At 47.6% G+C, this 22009-nt stretch overlaps 1 protein-coding gene across 2 annotated transcripts in view; it reads right to left on the minus strand.

Moving 5' to 3' along the window:
- CHD1L (chromodomain helicase DNA binding protein 1 like) overlaps positions 1–22009 on the minus strand; it is a 47757-nt gene that overhangs the window by 5803 nt on the left and 19945 nt on the right. For both annotated transcript variants that reach the window (XM_080915820.1, XM_080915819.1), the window contains exons 8-19: positions 21726–21881; positions 21089–21181; positions 20633–20729; positions 18862–18935; positions 17656–17766; positions 14251–14365; positions 13247–13400; positions 11662–11830; positions 5017–5165; positions 3570–3733; positions 2814–3016; positions 1623–1721 (exon numbers count right to left, since the gene is read on the minus strand). In XM_080915820.1, coding sequence (XP_080771946.1) covers positions 1623–1721; positions 2814–3016; positions 3570–3733; positions 5017–5165; positions 11662–11830; positions 13247–13400; positions 14251–14365; positions 17656–17766; positions 18862–18935; positions 20633–20729; positions 21089–21181; positions 21726–21881 — 1584 coding nt within the window. The remainder of the gene's footprint in view (positions 1–1622; positions 1722–2813; positions 3017–3569; positions 3734–5016; positions 5166–11661; positions 11831–13246; positions 13401–14250; positions 14366–17655; positions 17767–18861; positions 18936–20632; positions 20730–21088; positions 21182–21725; positions 21882–22009) is intronic.

The raw sequence follows: 22009 nt of genomic DNA on the forward strand, positions 1-22009 counted from the left end.
AAATCAAGCCAACACTCCAGACAAATGGGCCAATTTAGTTCTGAGCTGTACAGACCCAGTGTGAATTTTCTGTTCAGACAAAAATGTTAAGTAGCCCACAAACCCTAATCTCTCAAGTCATTCTCCAGATCAGATTTCCCAAATAAGCAGATGACCTGCGAATGGTCGGTCGCTATGACGGGGGCTAAGCTTCCCCTCCCCCTCAGATAGCGGCTCTACCCTGGGCTTCCTGGGGCTGTCACTGCCTCGGCCCTCTAGTCACTGGGAACGCTAAGTGTGGGGCAGATACAGAAGAATGAGTCAGTGCTGGGATCTACAGTCACCCCTCTCCAGCAATGTGAGCTCCACTTCTGCTCAGAGCCGAGGCAATGTTTCCCCGGTAGCTCTAGCCCGGGCTCATCTACTCTGTGGCCCAACCTCAATCCCTCTTTAGAGATGATGCACGGTTCATCTCTAGTTACGGTGACCATTACTCCGGGCATCTCCTCCAGTGTCCCAAGGAGATATGGCCACTGACAGGGGTGAAGCCCAGTGGCTTTCTGATTCTACTTGAGTGCTACTGTGGGTCTCTTTGCCTTCACCACCATCTCTTTAATTGTACGAAGTGGCTATCTCTAATCTAGAAATCCAAAGTCAACATGAGCCAAAAATGGAGCTTTGAATTCAGGTTCTCACAGGACACCAGAAGAGGAAGTAGCCCACTTGACTTCCTGTGGTGGGTACATCACGCCGCTTATTAGATGTATGTGAAACATATATGAAATTTGTACTTAGGCTTGGATCCCAACACCAGACTCATAATGTACACAAGAATATTCCAAATTCTTCTTTTTCTTTTAATCTGAAAATTGAACCGTTTGTGGTCCCAAGCATTTTGGATGTGGTCTACTCAACATTAACTCAAAACGCTACATTCTCAAGTTCCCTCTTTTCTCTGACAATCCCTTCCTCTTCCTGCCTCAGTGACTAAGTGGCTACGTTTCCCAGGCTCTGTCATCTGTGATCTCGTTTCTCCCTTGTGACTATAAGCGAGGATTTTACACAGGGTCTCTTCCATCCACACCTCAAATTCCACCCTCCCGCCCTCCCTCCCTCCCTCCCTCCTTCCCCCCAATCTCTAAGAGCTCTGGCAGATGTTCCTCTCACCAGGACTCTTACCCCTCTGCCAGCTCCAGAAAGAACAAGGAAGCCTTCATCCCTGACACCACACTGTGACTGCTGCACATAAAAGAAGGTGCCTGTTCCCGGCTCTGGTACCAAAGGCTAATACTGTCCACCCAGCCCCCCCCAGTCCCTACACAACCCTACTTCAGTCTGCAGGGAGTGTGGCATCCCTCCTTCCCCACGGCACCAAGCCCGGGCTGTCGTGAACAGTTTAAAAGTGTGTCTGATTTCTCTCTACTAGGTCTGAAGTTCTTCTAGGGAGATGGTCAGGAAGGTGAGCAGGGACTCAGTCTTCAGCCAGAACGCTTGCATCTAGTACTAGGCTTATTACAGCCCCAGGGAAGGTGGTGACAGTGTCAGCCACAAGTTATGAGAAAATTGGTACTGAGGGGGGATCTGTGTCAAAGTCACACCCAATGAGCAACCGATGCAGAAGCTAGGCCCCAGCTGCATCTTACCTTTCATTTTCCCAGCCAGCTCATATATTTTTCTTGGCTCAGCTGACCGTGCTTCCAGAGCTGTGAATAAACCACCTCTGCCCCAGCGGCCAGAATCATCTGAGGAGAGAGAACATTTCCATCTACAGGAGGCAAGTCTAGTCCATGACTCAGGAAGCCAAAGGCACACGAAATAGGCTCGTGGGAGAATGACTTTTTAGACAAGGAAATATATTTAACCTCCTAGGACTCTTCTAGAAAGTAGAGTTGAATATATTGTGCCACGAATGGTCAAAACGGACAGGGATGTCAGGAACGAAGTATGTGAAAGAGAAGCTCTGGCGCCCATGGCTGTGCTGGGGGCGGGGGGGGGCAGCGGGCGGGAATTGGGGCGGTTGGGGAAGGGGGACTGAGGGGGGAGGTAAGAGGCAGGGTGCACAGTACAGAGCAGACAGCAGGATGAAGTGGACACCGATAAGCCCGAGGTGCACACTTGAGTGCACACGCAGTGAAAGGAAGGAAAGTAGGACTCAATTCAAGCTGGTCCTCGTCCACCGGCTAACCCTATACCTATAACCATTTCCTCTACACACTGGCTCATACACCTCACGTGTCAAGCACCGTTCAGAGCAGAGGCTTAGGTCGGTGAATGACACAAAAGTCCCAGCTCCAGGAAGCCCACTTTCCAGTGCAATGAGACAGTTAAATAAACCAGTGTATGTTTTCACGTCAGGTGAGGAAATACACGACGGAGGAGAACAGAACAGAATAAGATAGATGGCAAGGATGGAGACCTCGTCGCTTACAGGGCCAGGAAGCAGACGCTTGCACATGCTCAGTGTGGTTACCAGGCAAAGAGGACTCCAGGTGGAGGAAGTTAAGGTGTGCTGGCCACAGGAAGAACACACTTGGGATTTTGCTGTTCTTCACAGGAGGAATTTACTTTCCAAGGGTCACTTCATTCCACCCTCTTAAACACATCGTACAGAGAATAAAACGGATACCAACAGCCCTATGCATAAAGAAGCTGGGCCCAAGAAGGTTGACTAACTCAACCCAGTAGAGTCAACTCTCACAGCTAACGGCCATGCCTCCTGACCATATAATGCTGCGCTGGGATGAACACTTTTAGGTCACATTTGACCTTATCCTTCCAACTTCTTGGCATCATAAAGACGAGATATCCCCAGGGTCCCGGCCCACGACTCGTACCTACACAGTGCACAATGACAGCATCCTCTTCGCCAGCCTGGGGGTGGGTAACATCACCGCTAACGTAGTTAATGGAGGCTGGGTCTAGACCTTCATAATCAAGCTCCGCAGAAGTCTCATCTCTGTCCTCTAGGTCCTCGAGCTCGCTGTCCTCTGAGGGCAGGCAACAGGACTGATAACCATTGGATTCCCACCAGGCCATCCTTCAGCAGACCAGAGAGAGGAAGGAATTAATAATGACCCCTTGGAGCATCTACTCACAGGAGGTGACAAGTAACCCCCCCCCCCCCGAACTGAGGTCTCCTACCTATGTGTAAGTAAGCAACGTTTGCTGATTAGTCTAACTGCCTCCCTCCTACACTCACAAGAAGCCATTAAGTGTCTCAGAGCCTGACAACCTGAGCTCAATCCCAGGAAACAGTAGTGTGAAGAAAAACAGTCTGCAAGTTGTCCTATGATCTCCTCCTGTGTGCTGTGGCTCACACACACACAAACACACACACACACATACACACACACACACACTATAAATAGATAAATAGATACATAGACAGAAAGACAGACAAGATTCTTGTTGGACAGCATCTTTCCTTGGCACCGAGGGCTAAATGTAAAAGGTCTAATCTTTAAGACTGTACTTTGACTCCAGTCAGAGCTGCATAGCAATCAAGGTTTCCTGGCCTTAAAGCCATGTCTGCTGTGGGCTCTCTACACAAGACAGCCCCCCACCCCCATTCTGATATAATGCAGACAAACTTCTTCCTGTGTTCAGCCTCCTCCTTTTCCCTCTTCTTTTTCTCCATCAGTTTCTTTCTCTTGGCTGCTGCCTCCTGTCTTTTCTTCTGTCTCTCCTCCAGCTCTTCCGGGCTTAGAATCTTCTTCCTTTTGATGGGCCCTTCTGCAAGGCCTGGGATAAGAACCTTAGAGAGATGAGGAGCCACAGTCAGGAAGCTCAGGCCTGCCTGCTCTCCTGCAAGCTCCATCGAAGGCACTCTGTATGGGAGCAACGGAAACAGCGCATCCCCACACTGCCTGCGTGGTGGGCCGTGACTGTGGGTCACTGTGGTTTACTGCTAAACACGACACCTCTGGAAGCCAAACTCAGCCGAAGCACTGAGGCGGACAGAGGCAGTCACAACCACTTCACGAAGAACAACGCACTCCCAAAACCTTTCTTCCTCAACTAAAATCAGCTTATCGGATGCCAGTCCTAGCTTGAACAATTTTAGTGCAACTTCCTACAAATCATTATGATTTGTTTTTTAAACCAGGTCATTTCAGCAGCCTCTTACTTAGTGACAGGTCTAGAGAAGGTATATGAAGTGCCAGACAGTGGAACATCACATGTCATTTATGACTGCCATCCTACTAGTGAATGAATGAATGAGCCAGTGAATGAATGAATGATGACTTAGGGCCACAAAGGCCAACAGCAGGCATGGCATCTTCTTGTAACGTGATCCCTAAGGGGTGGCTTAGAGGACATATGCACCATCCTAATGTATATTTGGAGGCAGGGTCTCATATAGCCCAGGCTATCCTTGAGCCTACTATAGAATAGTCTGTCCTTGAACTCCTGATCTTCCTGATTCCAGTTCCCAAGTTTTGGGATTATAGACATGCACCACAGTGCTCAATTTCTTGACTTTTTTTAAAATGTATTTTTATTTTATTTATTACTTTGTGTGTGTGTGTGTGTGTGTGTGTATGCTACAAATGTGATGGTCGGAGGACAGCTTTTGGGAGTCTTCTCCCATGGTTCTGGAATCACACTCAGGTGGTTTGGTTAGGCTAGCACAGCAAGTCTCTCACCTGCTGAACCACCCTGTCCTTAATGCCTTTCAAAGATTTTAGTTCATATTTTACGTGTATGAGTGCTTTTCTTGCATGTATGTATGTTACCATGTGTGTGCAGGCGCCTGTGGAGGTGGTAGAAAAGTGTGGGAGTCCCTAGAGCTGTAGTTACAGGAATGTGAGCAGCCCTGCAGATGCTGGGAATTGGGGACCTCCTGAGAACGGCAGGGGCTCCTAAGCAGTGTGCTCTCTCTCCAGCTCCTCTCCTGTCTGACCGATGCTTTGATACCACCTCACAGAACTACGCCACAGTGCAGCTCATCTATTACACTCGATCAACGCAGGCGTGCTCCTTAGCGGTAGCAGTTTGGGAGAACTTCTGGTTTTATAGGAAAGTCATGGCTCTTACGCTGTCTTTATTTCGGAGGGACCGGCCTCCAGAACTTGTTTTCTCTAGAAGAGTTTTCTGAAGATTCACCAGCTGTTCAAATGACTTTCTGTCTTCTTTACTGGGTTCCTTAGAATAGTCTCTGCCTTCAAATAAGTACATATGGTTTTCTAAGAACACAAAACCAAAGAAAGAGATGTCAGGCACAGGGAAACAGATTAATACTACTCAAAGCAGATATGGGGGAGAAGAAGGAAATGGAACAAGAAAACAATTTTATAATCTAAAAATGAGGCAAGACCAGCTTATGACCACTCTGCTTTCTTTCCATCATGAACACCTTTGGGTCCTGTATGGGAATCCTGTATGTCTTTTCATAGGACAGAACACAGTTCATGGCCCCATTGGTCCATCCCTGATAACCAAGGACTGGGAATCCCTTCACCCTGCTAAGTCTCTATCCAGAAGGGGATGAATACACCATTCTGCTCCTTAGCGAGAATCTCACTGACATGAAGGTTCCCTAGTGAATTCCCAATTTAATGTCAAGCACACATTTAATACTCTGCCGGCTCCCAATAATACTGAAAGAACAAATGGCATATTGTGGAGAAAATGAGGCATTGCAGAAATGGTCCCTGCATTTAGAGCTCTGAAGCTCCCACGCTGCTCCTTCCTGCCTCGCATCTGCATCCCGGCTAACAGACACTTGCGCAGGGATGGAGGGGTCCCTCAGTTCCCACAGCCGACTGCCGAAGGAGGGACATGCGGATTCTGCCCGAGTGCTCTGGACAGTAGATGACTATGCAGAAAAGACACTCTTGAGCAGCACTCATTCTGGGAGGTCTGTTTTATTTTTAAGACATGCATCCATGCATGTGTGGGTTTGTACACCTGAGTACTATGCCTGTGGGTGCCAGAAGAGGGTGTCAAATCCCCCAGAGCTGAAGCACAGGTGGCAGAAACTGAACTAGACAAGCAGCGAGTGCTCTTAACATTTGAGTTTTGTAACCGTGTAAAAGGACAAAGCACGCATTTACAGGGTCGTTTTATAGATAGACAGAGGCTTGGTGAGGATGGGTGAACATTCACCATCAAGAATCAAGCAAGAATCATCTGGGATCGGCACCCACAAACAGGTGAGGACAAGAAACGGAGGTGCACTTAGCGGCTCATATTACCAAACCATTATTTTCAGAGCATTGGGAAAGTCAGCTATAAGTATGTTTTCCCGGGAGAGTACAAAAGCAAAACATTTTCATCCCCAAGAGATCAATTGCTTCACACTTGTACCAAACTCTAACCAGCTGTAATTCTAATTGGCATTTGCTAATTAAATCAGCAGGGGGCTTTCAGGGAGATGCTCCATCAACACGTGGAAAAGAAAATAAAGACCTGAGAAGTGTCACAACACAATCAACAGATGTAGCTACATACACCACGAAATGCTAACTTCTAACATAAATGAGCCTTTTAAAAACCCTGGCATTCAAGATAAGCCAGTCATATTTGGGATTTGCCACTGGGGCTACTTTAATGACTAGTCTTTCATGTCCACTGATGCCGTTTTAAATTCTGCACCCCCAGGCTGCAGCCAAGAGGAGGCAGAAACCACACCCCAGACCATAGGTCCTCAACCTGGGTCTCAACCCTATTGGGGGTTGAACGAGCCTTCCACAGGGGTTGTTTCTCAGACATCCTGGCCATCAGCTATGTATGTTACAATTCATGACAGCAAAAATTACGGTTATGGAGTAGCAACAAAAATAATTGTATGGTTGAGTCACCACAACATGAGGAACTGTATAAAAGGGTCGCAGCATTACAAAGGTTGAAAACCACTACCCTAGACCCACATATATACCCTGCTAGTTCAGCCACCTACCACATAGGGAGTCTAGACTCGTTCATCAAAGACAAGCTTCCAAATGTTAATTCTATGGGGGATATTTTTCCCTTAGCAGTTGGCCTGTTTAGAAATATATAATTTTTTTTAGCAGTCAGATTGACTTAGAAGTGTAATGATCTTTCTGAAAACATGGCAAATTTATTTTGTTCTGGCAAATGTTGGAAAAATAAGTTGAAATTAATCTAAGTGGGTGAAGAAATGGATGTAAGCTTTGGTATTTAAGGCAATCAAAGGTAACTTAAAAATACAGCCTCACGCATCTATTTCTCCCTTCACCTGAAACCTCTAAATGACAGTAGCAGGGCTTTAAGAGAGATATACGAGGTGACGGTGAATGGAAACACTCGGCACTCTTTGGAGGATGCAAAATGGCTGAGGGGACAACAGATTAGCATGAGCCAAGATTAGCCACAAGGACAGACCCTCTCCACCCTCCAAACGCTTAGAATTCACAAGTGCAGAGTATCACAGGTGGGGCCATAAGAGAGCATCCGAACCCCCAAAACTGCAAACAGCCACCGTTACCCCCTTACATCAGAGAGCTTCTGTAAACCTCCACTCTTCTTGGATATTAGAGAACTTTACACTGGCCAATGAAACACTTCAAATACGAGTGTGTGCTCCCTCTGTGCAAAATCTGGCTCACCCATGTGGGGTAGGGCCCTGGCAGCATCTATGTGCTTACGGCAGCTGCCTGTCAGTCTCCTGTCACCGTACTGGCACCCTGGCTAGACTGTCAGCGGATACCAGGCATATTGTAGGAGACTGTGAGCAAGAATGAAAAGATTCTAAAACAAAATTGAGAAGGGGGGTCAAGGGGAATAGAGTGGAACAAGAAGAAAAAGAAGCAATGCAGTGGACAAGTGGGCAGGATACCTTTTATAAAAATACAACAAACATCCTTCTGGTAATACATGTTCTAGACTTGCAACAAATGTTCTCGAAAAAGAATCAGGGACACCCTTGAAACGACAGCAGAATACAATTAAATTAGAGAACAAGAAAGCTTCCCAAGGAATACAAATGGGATGCTATCGTGTGAAATCTAAAGATCAAACATGACAAGGGTCAAAGAGCGGTGTCCCCTGAAGTGACCAGCTGTCTGTCCTCCAAGTTCTCCACACATCCATAAGAATCCCCCTAGTCCATGCCTGCTAGGAAGTCAGGAAGAAATATAAACTCCCATTTACAAGTGAATCCAGTGCCAACAGCTGCAAAGCCCGGGCACACTGCACAGGCAAGAGCACAGCAGGCTCTAGTAGCATGAGAGGTAGTGTGACAGGCTAAGGCCTGGAGCACCAGAGCAATGACCACAAAAGGAAAATGAGGAGCCTGGGCAGTAATGTAGGCAGGCAGTCTGGAAGACACTGTGCTCTGTGTGTTGGGGCTGTGGGGGGTCACTGTCCCCTTCTCACCATGCCACAGCATAGGAAACAAGAAGGCAAGGGGTGGAGGAGCCAGAAGAGGTGCCCAGCCTACCTGTGGCCCCAGGTTATAAGGGCCCAGTTCTCAGGAAGAAGGTGGCCTGAGCGAGAAACATGGACTTCCCGTTGCTGCCAGTACAAGAAAGCAGTCACTGACAACAGCCGTGAGACATGGGGAGGCAGGGGGTGGGTATTCTTCACGCAGAAACACTCCAGTGGGCTGGAAATGCAGCTCAGTTGGCAGAGTACCTGCCCAGCTTACACATAACACTGTGTCCAATCCTTAGCATCCCAAAACCCAGCATGGTGGGCCATGCCTACAATCCCAGCACCGGGGTTGGGGGTCGAGGGTGGACACGGGAATATCAGAACTTCAAAGCTAAAGGTCCTTCATTACAGTAGTGAGCTTGAGGCCAGCCTCAAACTCTTGTGTATCAGGAATACAGAAGACCCCAAATAAACGAATGAACAAACACTTAAATCCAAAAATTTGGGACACTGTCCACAGTTGGGGTGAAGGGATAACCATGTAAACACCAGTGTCTGGTGCACAACAGTCTGTCCCGATGATCCACACAGGTTGGGTTTACAAGGTGAACCATTCAGGACTGAGAAATGTCCTGTTCTTCCAGCGGACCTGCTTCAGACCCGGCGTTCACATGGCAGCACCAACTGTCCGTAACTCCAGTTCCGGGGATCCTGTAACCTCAGGAGGTGTAGGCATGAGGTGCAAAGACATACATAAAGGCAGGACACTCACACACAGTAAATAACAAGAAATACATCTTTAAAATAAACTAAAAAGTAAGACGTTCTGTTTGGAGTAAGAGGGTAGACTAAACGGCCTTCTCTGTGTGACAAAGTCATAGAAAGAGGAAAAGACTTTTCCATAAAGACAAAACTAGAGGAGGAGCCTTGGAAATTCAGAAACAAGGTGAAAGCCTTCCAGGAAAGAGCGGAGAGGAGAAAGCTGCATGGAAGAGAAGCAAAGCAAGCCCCCAGCAGGTGGGGGTGCAGGGAAGTAGGAAGGGCAGAAACCTTGGCACAGAGGTAAGCTAGCTGACCCTCGAGACAAGCCCACGGCTCCTACAAACTCAGATAAGGCTTTGGTAAAACAGTAACTCCTCCAGCTTCAGCTCAGCCTCAGAGAGAGACCCTTATATCACACTTGGAAGGCAGCAGCCTGAATGCCATCTTGAGATTCGATTGATAATACAAACAAGCAACCTATTCCACAGGTCTGAGATGAAGGGACATGCATAGGTGGGGAGCTTCAAGTTGGCTTGCCACGACCCAGGTGAGGGAACACCCTGAGAGGCAGCTACGGCAAGCAGGAAGGCCAGTCACTGACAAGCAGATGCATGCAGGTAGCAGAAGGCTGGAGAGACAGCCCTGCCCTCGGTGGCAGGACAGATCTCATCAGCTGAGCTTATCCCAGATGGACAGCTCTGAGGTCAGCTGGCAGATCAAACTCTGCTACGTCATCTACTACGTCATGGCCCAAGATATCAGAACACAGAACGAAGACAGGAACAAAAAAGGTAGCATAAATCTCCCAACAATCACCATTCAGCCACTGAACTCAAAACACTCAACGAAGGGGAATGCCAGAGAAAGATTCTGAAGGTGGGTGGGTGATCATGTGACCTAGACAGGGCTACATCCAAATAGATGAGTCAGTCCGGGACCGGAGGGGAGCCAGAGACAGGAGGGGAAGGTTTGGAACCAGATGAGGAAAGCAGCAGTGTGGATTAAAGAAAACTGAGGAGAGATTTATAAGTCAACGAATCAAAGTAAAGATACAGTGGGAAGAGGACTCACTAAGACACCCAGCAGGAAGAATCTCAAAGATGGCAGACAGAGTCAACAAACCCAGCATCCAGGGTTGGGGACATGGCCCAGGGATTAAAAGCAGCTGCTATTCTTCCGGCAGACCAACGCTTGATCCCCAACACCCACATGGCAGCTTACTGCCATCTGTAACTCCAGTCCCAGGGGATCCAATGCCCTTTTCTGGTCTCCTTGGACATGTGGTACATAGAAATCCAAACATATAAGATAAAAAACTAGTCAAGCATGGAGATCTGAGTTTGATCCTAGCACTTACAGAAAGGCTGGGCATGGTCCCCCGTACACCTGTCATCCACACACACCTGTCACCCCACACATGTGTTACCCCACACACCTGTTACCCCTGCACACCTGCTACCCCTGCACACCTGTCACCCACACACATGCGTTACCCCTATACACCTGTCACCCCTGTACACCTGCTACCCCTGCACTTGTTGGGACAGAGACAAGAGAACTGCTGGGCCTTGCTGGCTTTCAACCTAGACAGAAAGGTGAGCTCCAAGTTCAGGGAGAGACCCCGCCGTGAAGAAATAAGGCTGAGGAAAAATCAGGGAGACACACAATGCCCTATTCTAGCCCCACGAGTGTGTCCACACATCCACGTGTACCATACACACACACATACACAGGGGTGGGGGAGTGGGAAGCATGGAAGATGGAGAACATTTCAAGGCAACATGGCCACCAAGCCAGCACTGCAGAAGATACTTACAGGAATACTCTACACAGAGGGGGAGGAAGAGAGTCTGTCATGAACACACAGAAACGAATAAAAGTCCTGAAAAGAAGAATAAGGAGAGCAGGGAAGGAATCCCTCACACCCAACGCAGTGCACAAGCAAAAACCTTAATACTAACAGAAGACAGGGAAGAAGAACACGGAGCCAACAAAATTACAGAATAGTAACTATCTCAGAAACAACTGAAGTGCAGATGAACTCAGCTCACCAAAGACTCACAGATGAGCTGGAAAACCAAATCAAGTCAAACAGATCTAACTATCCACTGTCTCCAAGAAACGCCCCAGGCCGAGATACCACAACTATGGGTGGAAGTGTGGAAGATATCTGTTGGGGAAGCAAACCTAAATCAGTCAGAAGTCTACAATCAGAACAGGGCTACCGTATACTTCTGAGGAGAGCCACATATCGGAAAGATAGACGATTTAAATATAAACACCAGCACCTCAGCTCCCGATTTAATAAAAACAAACAGTACCAGACACACAGGTCAGACAGGACCTGATTCGGTAACAGTGGAGATTTTAGTAACCCACTCTCATCTCCAGAGAGGTCGACCAAACTAAGAAACAACAGAGAAACCTCGGAGTTAAATGTTCCACAAAACAAATGGACTAGTTCTTCCAATAGGAACAGGATACATCCTCTGCAGCCCACAGGACGGTCTCTAGAACTGAGCCATCCTAAGCCACAAACCAAATCTCCCTGCTTGTTCGTGGTTGTTTTTGAGACAAACTCACTTCCTTCCTCTTGTTCTCTGCTTCCTCCTTCTGCTGCTGTGGGCAAAGCATCAGGGGCCCACTGGCCATCTTTGGTTTCTCCCAGGATGGATTTCAGGTCTACTTCATCGATGGAGCTCCCCTCAGAGGACAGCAGCTTATCCAAGCCGAATTTGAGGATCTCACTTAACTTTAACGGAGAAAACAAAAGTCTAGTTAATTCTGATGAAAAGACCCATGGAGATGTGGGTGACTTGCTAGTGGCTAGGACAAGATCCTTCTCTGATGGGCAGCCAGCATTTCCTGTCCATCACAGGTGACGCCAAGCAGGCTCTAACGGCTGGACGCTGGATGAACGGATTATCAGTTACTGACTTTGCCAGACTCCATAACTACATACTCCAGATAAGCTTCCAATGCTGTTTGTACGAATAACCGTCACTAAAGGCATTTCCTACAGTGCTTCCCACCGACTCATCCTCACAGGCTTTTCCAGGAACCTCAAGAGAAGCCAGACTCAGCTGGGCCCTCCCTGCTAAGCCTGTGGGTCTCACCATAGTTGACTCCTCGGCTGGTCTGCTCTCTGTGCTCCACGCTCACCACTGTGGCAAAGGCCGGTTCCAACTCCCGGTCGGAGACTCTCAGCTTCCTTCCTCCACCTTTCCTCGAGTCCCTCATCACTCACTGTGACATCCACACAAGGCTCAGACGGCGTCTCCTAGCTCCCCACTCTGTGTATTTTCAAACTGTGACTCAGGCTCATTTGCATCTTGCCCTTTATGGCTGGAGTGTTTATCTCTAGCCCTCTGTATGGGAAGCCTTTAAGGTTTGCTATAATGACTTGTAAACGCTTAGACAGCCCGCTGAAGCACCAGCATCTGGATACATTTATATTTAACGCTGCTACCCATAAGCAATGCAATTGGCTTTGCCGTTGGCACCAAAGCCCAAAGAAAGCCAACTACTTGTGACAGGATTCGGAGGGAGGGATCTGCGCTCAGGCCTCCGGCTACCCTGGAAAAGCTCATGTTGATCGGGTTCACTGAGGTGGGAAGAGCTGCACCAAGAGTGGGCACAGCACTTCCTGCATTTGTATCCTGGACCAGATAGAAAGGAATTATGCACATACATCGTGGTTCCTGCCTTTCTATTGTGGATATGACGGCACCAGTTGCTTTGGGCTCCAGACGATTTGACTTCCCTGCCATGCTGAATTTGAACCATGAGGTAAAAATCAACCTGTTCTCCTTTAAGCTGATTTTTTTTTCCTGGTGTTTTATCAAAGCAAGAAGAAAAAGAAACTAAGACAGACTGACTGCTATGATTACCTTGGTTTCTGTTTGTTTATAATCCTCTGATTTTCAGTGTGCTCAGACATAACTAATGGAACCTCACCTTGAGAAGAGCAAAGAAAGTAGATCCCCGAAGCTACGGTATCTGCTTAAAGCCGCACCACCAGTGCTTGGGTTAAACAGGTTAGACAGCCCAGCGCCCATCCCCCCAACTCTTTCTCACTACATGTCATGCTCAGTTTTACACCTGCACATAGCAAGCACTGAGGCAGGCACAACTCAGCCAGGGCCAAAGGAAGAGAACCGATCCTAACCTGGAAGCCAGCCTCGGCTGAGGGCTTCTGGGCTCCTAGGGTGAAATGGCCTCCTTCTATGACCATGTTGGTAAGCTGCAGTTTGGAGGCCGCCTTCCTATACACAATTTCTTCCACGGTGTCTCGGCCAATCAGCCGGATGACTTTAACAGACCTGTGAGCAAGTCAAACAAGAGCAGTGTAATAAGCGTGTACGAAGTCAGGAAGAGATAGATACCTGAAAGGAAGCAAAAGCAAGCACTGGGCATTATTAGAAGGGCACTCTGACTGGGCCCTGAGTACTTGCAAGTCACAGCTTGCCTTCAGTTACTTCGGAACCTTCCCAATACTGGAGGCAAGATGGAGGTATGACCTGTGGCCAAGGAAAACCTCTTAGGTGTGTTAGCATCCTCAGGTCCAAGGCCCTGTCTTCTCCCAGCTCCTCCCCACCCACCAACTCCAGGCCTTCTTTCTCTCTTAAAAAAAAAATGGGAGAAAAACAAAAAACAAAGAAACAAAAACAAACCAGAAAAAAAGCCGCACAAGAAGCACATACATATGTGCGTATGCATACACATACTCACATACATACACAAACAAATAAAACCCATAAAAACTCAAGATTGGAAACCATAACATATAAGCAAAAGACCAATAAGATTAAAACTGCCCAAATAAAGCAACCTGGGACAAATCTACAAAAACACTATTGAGTTCATTTTCTCGTGGCCTTGGTCATATGTATTTATTTATTTTTAGTGAGGTGGTTCTTAGCTCACTGAATAAATAACTTCTAAAGATTCCCTTCTAATACTTTCATAATCTGGCTTTTTGTTCAACAGAATGAGTCTGGACTACAGTGTGACCCAGCCGATGCAGTGGTAGGAGCCGGCAGGGAAGCTAGGCTCACACTGGGCTCTCTCCATTCCTCACTTGGTGCTGTCACCAAGGACTGTTTCCCCCTCCTTCCTAGCCCAGGAGTGTCTAATAGACCAAGGAAGTAGAGAAACCACGGACTCACTCACTTGTTCTGGCCAATCCGGTGAGCTCTGGCAGCCGCCTGCAAGTCATTCTGAGGATTAAAATCGCTGTCGACAAAAATAACGGTATCTGCTGCTGTTAAGTTCATGCCTACTCCGCCTGGAACAAGGTGAGGATTGCGTCACTCGAGGCACAGACAAGGGCGGGAGGATAGAGACGTCCAGACAGGCTCTCAGGATCGGCTGAGATCAGTCAGACATGTTCATCCACAGCTCTAGAGCTGTGGTCACACTCGCTCCTTTAACCTCCTACAGCCTGACCTGGGAAATGAATCACCACACACAGCAGAACGGGGGAGTATAGAGAAACAACTGCAGAAGATGCTCACATCAGGAGTGTGAAGCAGTTTTATATCCCTCCCCACCTCTAGAGCTGTGGTCACACTCGCTCCTTTAACCTCCTACAGCCTGACCTGGGAAATGAATCACCACACACAGCAGAACGGGGGAGTATAAAGAAACAACTGCAGAAGATGCTCACATCAGGAGTGTGAAGCAGTTTTATATCCCTCCCCACCACCCCAGTTTAAAACATTTGGCTGCATTTTGCCTAGGACAGTCTGCAGAGAAAAGGACATATGCTCCTTCAGAGAGGAGCTGTGAGCACTGTGTGGGTGTTTGTAAGGTGAGAGCCCAAACCCACACTCACAAGCCAGGCTAGGCAGCGAGATCTCTGATATGTTGACAAGGAGGGGTGTTGCTACTTCTCGGCAGAACGAGAGATTGTGTGCCGCGCCCACATCCGGTGCCCCCCACATCCTGTGTTGTGTCCCCCCCACTCCCTACAGAAAACCTTAGCCAGGTAACTATGTCCGCTCTTTCCAGATGCAGCGTGACAGAACCACAGTCACTTTCTGGGTTTTCTTTGGAGCTGCAGGGAAAGGGGTGAGACCCAAACATGGGTTCCGGGAATTAGAAGAACCGTGAAAACACATTACAGCCCTTTCTCTTTGATTAATGTGAAAACCAATACAAAAACGGACCAGCACTTGTCAGGGTCATTAGAGATCACAGATGAAACAAGGGAACCTGCAGGGCTTGTTCCGAGAGCTTGAATTAAAGGTTACTTCTCAGAAGGACGACTGACTCCGAGCTGGGTCTCAAGACAAGCCAGGCAGGAATATTCTAATTAAGCTTTCATATAAAATCAAGCCTGGGACGAAGTGGATAGTGACTGATTACTGAGCAGAACCAGGTTACCTAGCAGGGCTAGTACACTGGGGCATCATTTGCTACTTTTGAGCAGTTTGCACAGACCCTCTCTTATACCCCACACCACAGCCTTATGGGCTCCAGCCTTTCAACATCACTTCTTGTTGCTAAGGAGATGGAAACACAGAGAAGTCAAAACACTTATTCAAAGTCACACAGCTAGAAGATAAAAGACCTAAGATTGAGTCTTCCATGTGTGGCTCTTGACCCTGTTAAGTCTGTTTTCTGGGCTTTTGAGGTCGCCTGTGGAGGTTTTCTTTTTTTTTTTTCTTTCTTTCCTTTTTTTTTTTTTTTTTTTGAGACTAGGTCCTATTGTGTCACCAGGGTTACCTCAGGCTTCTAGGCTGAGACAATCCTTTCTGCTGTGCTTCCTAAGCAGCCAGTGCTGGAGGCTGCTCCCTCACCCCAGCTCCAGAGCCTGTCTTTGTTCACCACACTTTGAACGCCTCCCTGGTACTTGTCTCACTTAGAAATGTGCAGCATCACCACCGGTGGTCTGGCGATTACGGCCTCACATTATACTAAGACGTGCGCCATTTTGCCTGGGTTAAGGCTATCAAAACGCAGCTCTTCTCAACAAGGGGTGAGTTCCCCTTCCTCTGCAGTGCCAGGAAAGAGCCTAGGGCCCCGTACCTACCACACAAGCATGTACGCTACACTCGAGCCCAAGAGTGGTATCTTTCTAATAAGTCTGCTCATAATTGAGACATATTCGTGAACTGTGGCTGCCCCCTGGTGGCAACATGACTCATCCACAGAGACATTCATTCATGAACACTTGGATGGTGAATGCTAAGCGAAATGTTGCACACCTGCAGCAAACACATGACAGCAAGTACAATGGCCTCTGCTTCCACAAACCGAAGTGCCCCGTGCTTCCGCTCCGACAGGATCTGCTCGGGGCTCTCCAAGGAAATCAACTATAATGTGTTCTGCTCGTCCGTCATAACCTCAGACATTTCAAACAAAAAGCTGTTCTCTGAGCAGGGAAATGGTGTCATCTTTAAATATCACAAATAGAGCCGCCTTCCCACTATAGTTGACCTGACCCTTTCAGTTTCTCTTCAGACTACTAGAGACAGATGATGATAAAAACCAAGAACTGAGATGCAGGCTGTGGCCTTGGGAGGAAGGGAGGCCCAGAGGATCTGATTACTACATCATACATTATTATCTTTATTAGATAGATAAGACATACTCTGGCCAAATAATCTCTTCTCCACGGATTCTCTCTAGTGCTTCTTCTATATGCCCATATTACACTAATCACTCAGTGAATGCTTCCTAATAAGACTGAACCTTTTCATTGAGATGCTGATCTCTCTCTAATAAGAGGAACACGCAGCTCTGTATTCACCACGTCTATTCCAGAGGATTTCAATAGATCAGAAATAAGGTAATGAGCGGCTGGAGAGGTGGTGAGGAGTGTGCAGTGCTCCTGCGGAGAACACGCTCTTGCTCATGCACATAAATCTGAACTCCAGTCCCAAGGACCTGACACCCCCGTCTTTCCTCCAAGTGCACCTGCACGTACATGATACATGTAGAAACAAGCAGGCATATGTACATAAGTAAAAAGGTTTCTTAAAGAAATAAAATAACCAAACTAAGACTGTGAGTTAAAAAGGTATTTAAAAACAATCCAAAATCTGGGGGAAAAAGAGAAAAAAAACCCAAATCTCTTCCAAAGCTAATGTCAAATTATTCAATAAACACATAGAAGGCACCCTCTGCCTGATAACACACCACAAATGTGATAAATAACATTTACGACTGAAGTTATACATATAAACACTAATATATAATTCTAAGTAGCTACCACATTTTGAGCATTTGCTCTGTTAGTATTCCTGGAGAAAGGGAATGAGCAGAGAGGCTCTCTCACTCCCCAGTTAGAGCAGGGAAGGAGGTCCGCATCCATGCATGTGCAAAATACTTCCCACAGAAATCTCTCTGGACACCCCCAGGGAAGGAGCCAAAGCAGGTTAAAGTGATTTCTAAGGACTTGGGCTTCAGTCCCAGCTCTTGGTGGGACCCCAGCTTGGGTACAAGGTTTCATGCTACAAGTCCAGGCCCTCCATGGACCTCACCTCTCAGAGACGTGGGAAATGTACTAATGGCCAGTGTGTAAAGGTTCTACCAGACCAGTTGCCTGCTCTCAAGACCTGTGTGGCCTACCTGCCCGGGTGCTCAGGAGGAAAACAAAAATGGGCTGTTTTCCAAAGTTCTTGATGGCCAGGTGTCTCTCCTCTCCTCTCACAGAGCCGTCCACACGCTCATAGCTGTAGCCTTGGCAGAGGGGAGGAAACGAGCAGCCTATTAATTCTTTCCAAGGACTCTGGGAAACAACAAAATCGGTCACCCCAAAAGCAGACGCCAGCCTCACCGTTTTCCTATACAGACAAAAGCCCTAGTTCTAATGACTCCCAAGGGAACTTAGGGAGGCAGGACTATCATTTTCCAAGAGAATACATCCTAACAGATTCATGTTCTTTTAAACTTACTATGTAGCCTTGACCGATCCCACATTCATAATCCTGAATGGTCATAATCCTGAATGGTCATAATCCTGAATGGTCATAATCCTGAATGGTCATAATCCTGAATGGTTGCTCCACAGCAGACTCCGCTTGGCAAGCAGAAGTCGGGGGGCAGGTGAGGGAAGGTTTCTGGCTGCTCAGTGCTTGCCTTTCTCTGAAGCTGGGGGGGGGGGGGTTCCTTCTCCTGTCCTCATGCTCCAGACCCAGAGAGCACTCTGAACAGGAGCTCTGCTTGTACTCCAGGGATATCTGAGAGTACCCTGCCGTAAGCACCCCTATCTATGTATGTGAGGAGCATCAAGTACAGTCAGAGGCCCGGTCTGGACTTAACTGCAGTTGAACTCAAACTGCAAGGTCTGGGGCTGACCCTTCTTCACCAGGGGGCTTGAGATCAACCTAAGTTACAGCTGTTTCCCATTATCTCAGTAATAACCCCACCCCTTAGTGTTAAATGGTAAGAACTGGCCCAGCCTCTCCTCTGTTGATTTGTGGGGTGTCTATATTTACATCTGTCTAATGGTTCTGAGCAAGGGCTCAGCTGCTGAAATGAATGTTTCATGACCCTGAAAGTCGCTGCCACCGAAACCTGTGTATTATACATATTATGCATGTAACACTCGCAGAGCATTCGCCCCACCCATAACCACAAACCACATAACCAGTGTGCATGTGGCTGCTGACTTCCGGCCACACATCTCCACATGCCGCAGTGTTTGCTCCACACGTGTCCTCTGCTTTTGATTCTGAATAATGTGTGGCACCATTTTCTCTTTGTAATTCCCACACCTCGTATGACTGACTGGTACGTATGTGATTCAGGGAATGTAGTGGCAAGGGGAATCACCTCTGTAATCCATATAGTCTTGCAGAATATCCAACATGTGGGTCATTTGGGAGAAAAGTAAAACCCGATGGCCCCTGGCAAGGAAAAAAAAAAGAGGTGACAATTCTAGGAATATTTAAGGCACATTTCCCTCAAGCAAAATTTGGTGAAAAAAAAAGAATCCAAGTTTACAAATAAGTGAAATACTAAGTTATAATAGAATTAAAAGCCTTCTTCAGAAACTGTAAGAATTTTATATAAAGAATGTAAGTAAACCTGGTGCTGTCCCCTGCAAAGTGGCAGTTCTTAAACTATAGTGGGGAAATTCCCAGGGGCATCTGTCAATGCACCACAGGCTATAGGGAGCCCCAGATGAACAGAGACCTCACTGGAATGTCAATTCATTCAACTGAAAGAAATACAAGCTCCCATGTCAAAAGCAAGATAAAACATATTATTTATACAGAGCAAAATGTAAAATTCAAACACACACACACACACACTCTAAGGCATTAAAGAGCATGGTCAGCCACCTATCATTAATCTACACACACACACACACACACACACACACACACTAAAACCTTAAAAACCATGGTCAGCCACCTATCAATCACTAATCTTATTTGGGAGGAAGTCACTCAGACTTAGTTATTTTGGTTAAAAACTCCAGAGATGATTCCTTTTGAAATGAACAAATGACACTTCCTCTCCCAAGATACATGACAGAAGAAGAAAAAAGGTAAACAATGGCGTAAGAATGATGTCACAGGCTGGAGAGATGGCCCAGCAGTTATGAGCACTGTCTGTTCGTTCTAGAGGACCTAAGTTTGATTCCAAAACTCCATAGAGCAGCTGATAACTGGCAGTAACTCCAATTCCAGGGGATCCAGCACCCTCTTTTGGCCTGTGTATGGCCACTGCACATACATGGTACACCGTCTATAACATACAGGCAGGCAAAACTGACAACACATCAAATAAATATATCTCTGAAAATAAATAAGGAGAATGACGTCATGGGCTGGGGAAGGTTGGGGGTGGGGAGATGGCTCAATCAGCAAGGTGCCCACCTCACACATACCAGGACCAGGCTTGTTCTCTAGAACCCACGTAAAAACTGTTGGAGGTTGTGGCATCTCAGCCCCGGAGAGGCAGAGGCAGATGTACCTCAAAGCTTGCTGGACAGCCAGTCTAGCCTAATTGCTGAGCCCCAGGCCAGTAAGAGACTGTGTCTGGAAGAACATAGGCAGTGTTTCTGATGACACCTGAAGTTATCCTTTTCTTCATGGAGAACAAGGTAAAAAACCAAGCAGCAAAACACTACTACACAAGATCTTTTGGTGCCCAATACTTGTCTCTGAGAAAATGTCCCCCATGTTCCCCTTGAGTTTGAACCAGGACACAAAGAGGAAGGAATTACTGACTGAGCCCTTGTGATGCATACAGAGTGAACACAAGCTGCCAACAGGAAGATCAGTGCTGTCTGTGTCCTGGTGATTGAACAAGGTCACAGGGATAAGGACACCACACACTGGGGAGTCCGGAAGCACATCAAAGGACTCCGTCAATGCTGACTTAGGATCCTGATAGCTACAGGCATCCTAACAGAAGGAAGACGGCTCAGGGGTAAAGGGGGATGGGATGGCAGGGACCAGGAGCAGTTGCAGGGAAGGCAGAGCCCTCATCAAGGCCCTGAAGGAAACTTGGACCAATCTCAAGAAATGGCTCTTCATCATTTAGGTTTTAATGGTTACTAGCTCAACGTGGTAAATGTAAACCCACTGCCTACCCAGAGTACAGAAATGCCAGCAGCCTGTCCAGCAGGTGAAGTTTCCCGCTCGCCTCAACCAGGTGCTCTCCAACCTCAAAGGGCTCTGGTTCCACACCTAGGAAAGAAAGAGCCCATCTCCAGTCATGTGCCTGGCTAGGAGCAGACTCCCTGACAAGAAGAAATGATCTGTGGGGAACAAACAAGGAGGGAGGAAGGGAGAGAGAGAATGTGAGGAAATCTGCATAGATGTGTCAAGTAATACTGATACAACAAACTGACCATAAGCCTGCACACTCACAGCAGCCAAAGACAGGAACAGCACACCTCGACCAAGGGCACACCTCGACCAAGGGCACAACTCACTGAGGGGCACACCTCGACCAAGGGCACACTTCACTGAGGGGCACACCTTGCTGTAGTTTTGGTGGCAGACTGTTAAAACAGTGAGAAGGGACTGTGCACTACCCTGCTCACCATCAAACAGATATGGGTGGTTCACACACTTCCGAAGCTGCATCAGGATGTTCTGGAGTTTGACTTTCTTGGCCGCCTCATTCTCAAATGCATCTGAAATCATAAAGACAGTGGGAGGAAGGAAAGATTACCAAAGCCTCCCTCTGCTCCTCCCACTGGACCAAACGTGTGTGACGCCTGCTTAGCCATCCCTCTAGTTTAAGAAGGAACACTGAACTAACTATCCTTTTTCCAACCCTTACACTTCCCACTGTAACTGTTTTGGAGCCAGGGAAAACGACAAGATGAGAATCAAAAAATGCTTCCTTTCTCACTCCCCATGCCTCCCGGTAAGTTTGAGTCAACAGCAGTTTGCAGTTCCTTAAGCATCCAATGGGCTGGAAAGATAGAGGGCAGGACTGGGGCGCTCAGAAGTGCTGGCTTCAAGGTGCAAAGGGAAATGGGGCCAGAGGAAAGAACAAACCTTAGCCACCAAGCCTAAACTACTCCAAAGCGCCACAGCCACACTGCAAGCCCAGCCCACCTAAGGATCCCACCGAATCTAAGACTCTGCCCCTTCTTGTACTTCTGGTACAGAGGGAGCCTGATTGCTGAGCACTTCCTGCCTGGAAGCCACCTTCTCTCAGCTTCTCCATACCTAGGTCTTTCATCAAGATGGCCTTGTAGTACTTTTTCTGCAGTGCTGACATGCCGTGGTACATCACCACCTCTGTCTTCTTGGGAAGCTCTGTGGCTACCTGAGCTTTCACTCGTCTCAGGAGAAATGGCTGCAAGAGCCTGTGCAGCTCACTTGCTGCGGAAGAAAAGAGAAATAAGGGTGCAGAATGGAGACTTTCCACGGCTAAAAGGAAACGGTCTGGGTCGGGGCGGTAAATTTTCATACTGCAGGCGCTCCTGGACTCACAATGCGGTTCTGACCCT

This window comes from Micromys minutus (assembly GCF_963924665.1).
Source record: "Micromys minutus genome assembly, chromosome: 4".
NCBI classification, from domain to species: domain Eukaryota; kingdom Metazoa; phylum Chordata; class Mammalia; order Rodentia; family Muridae; genus Micromys; species Micromys minutus.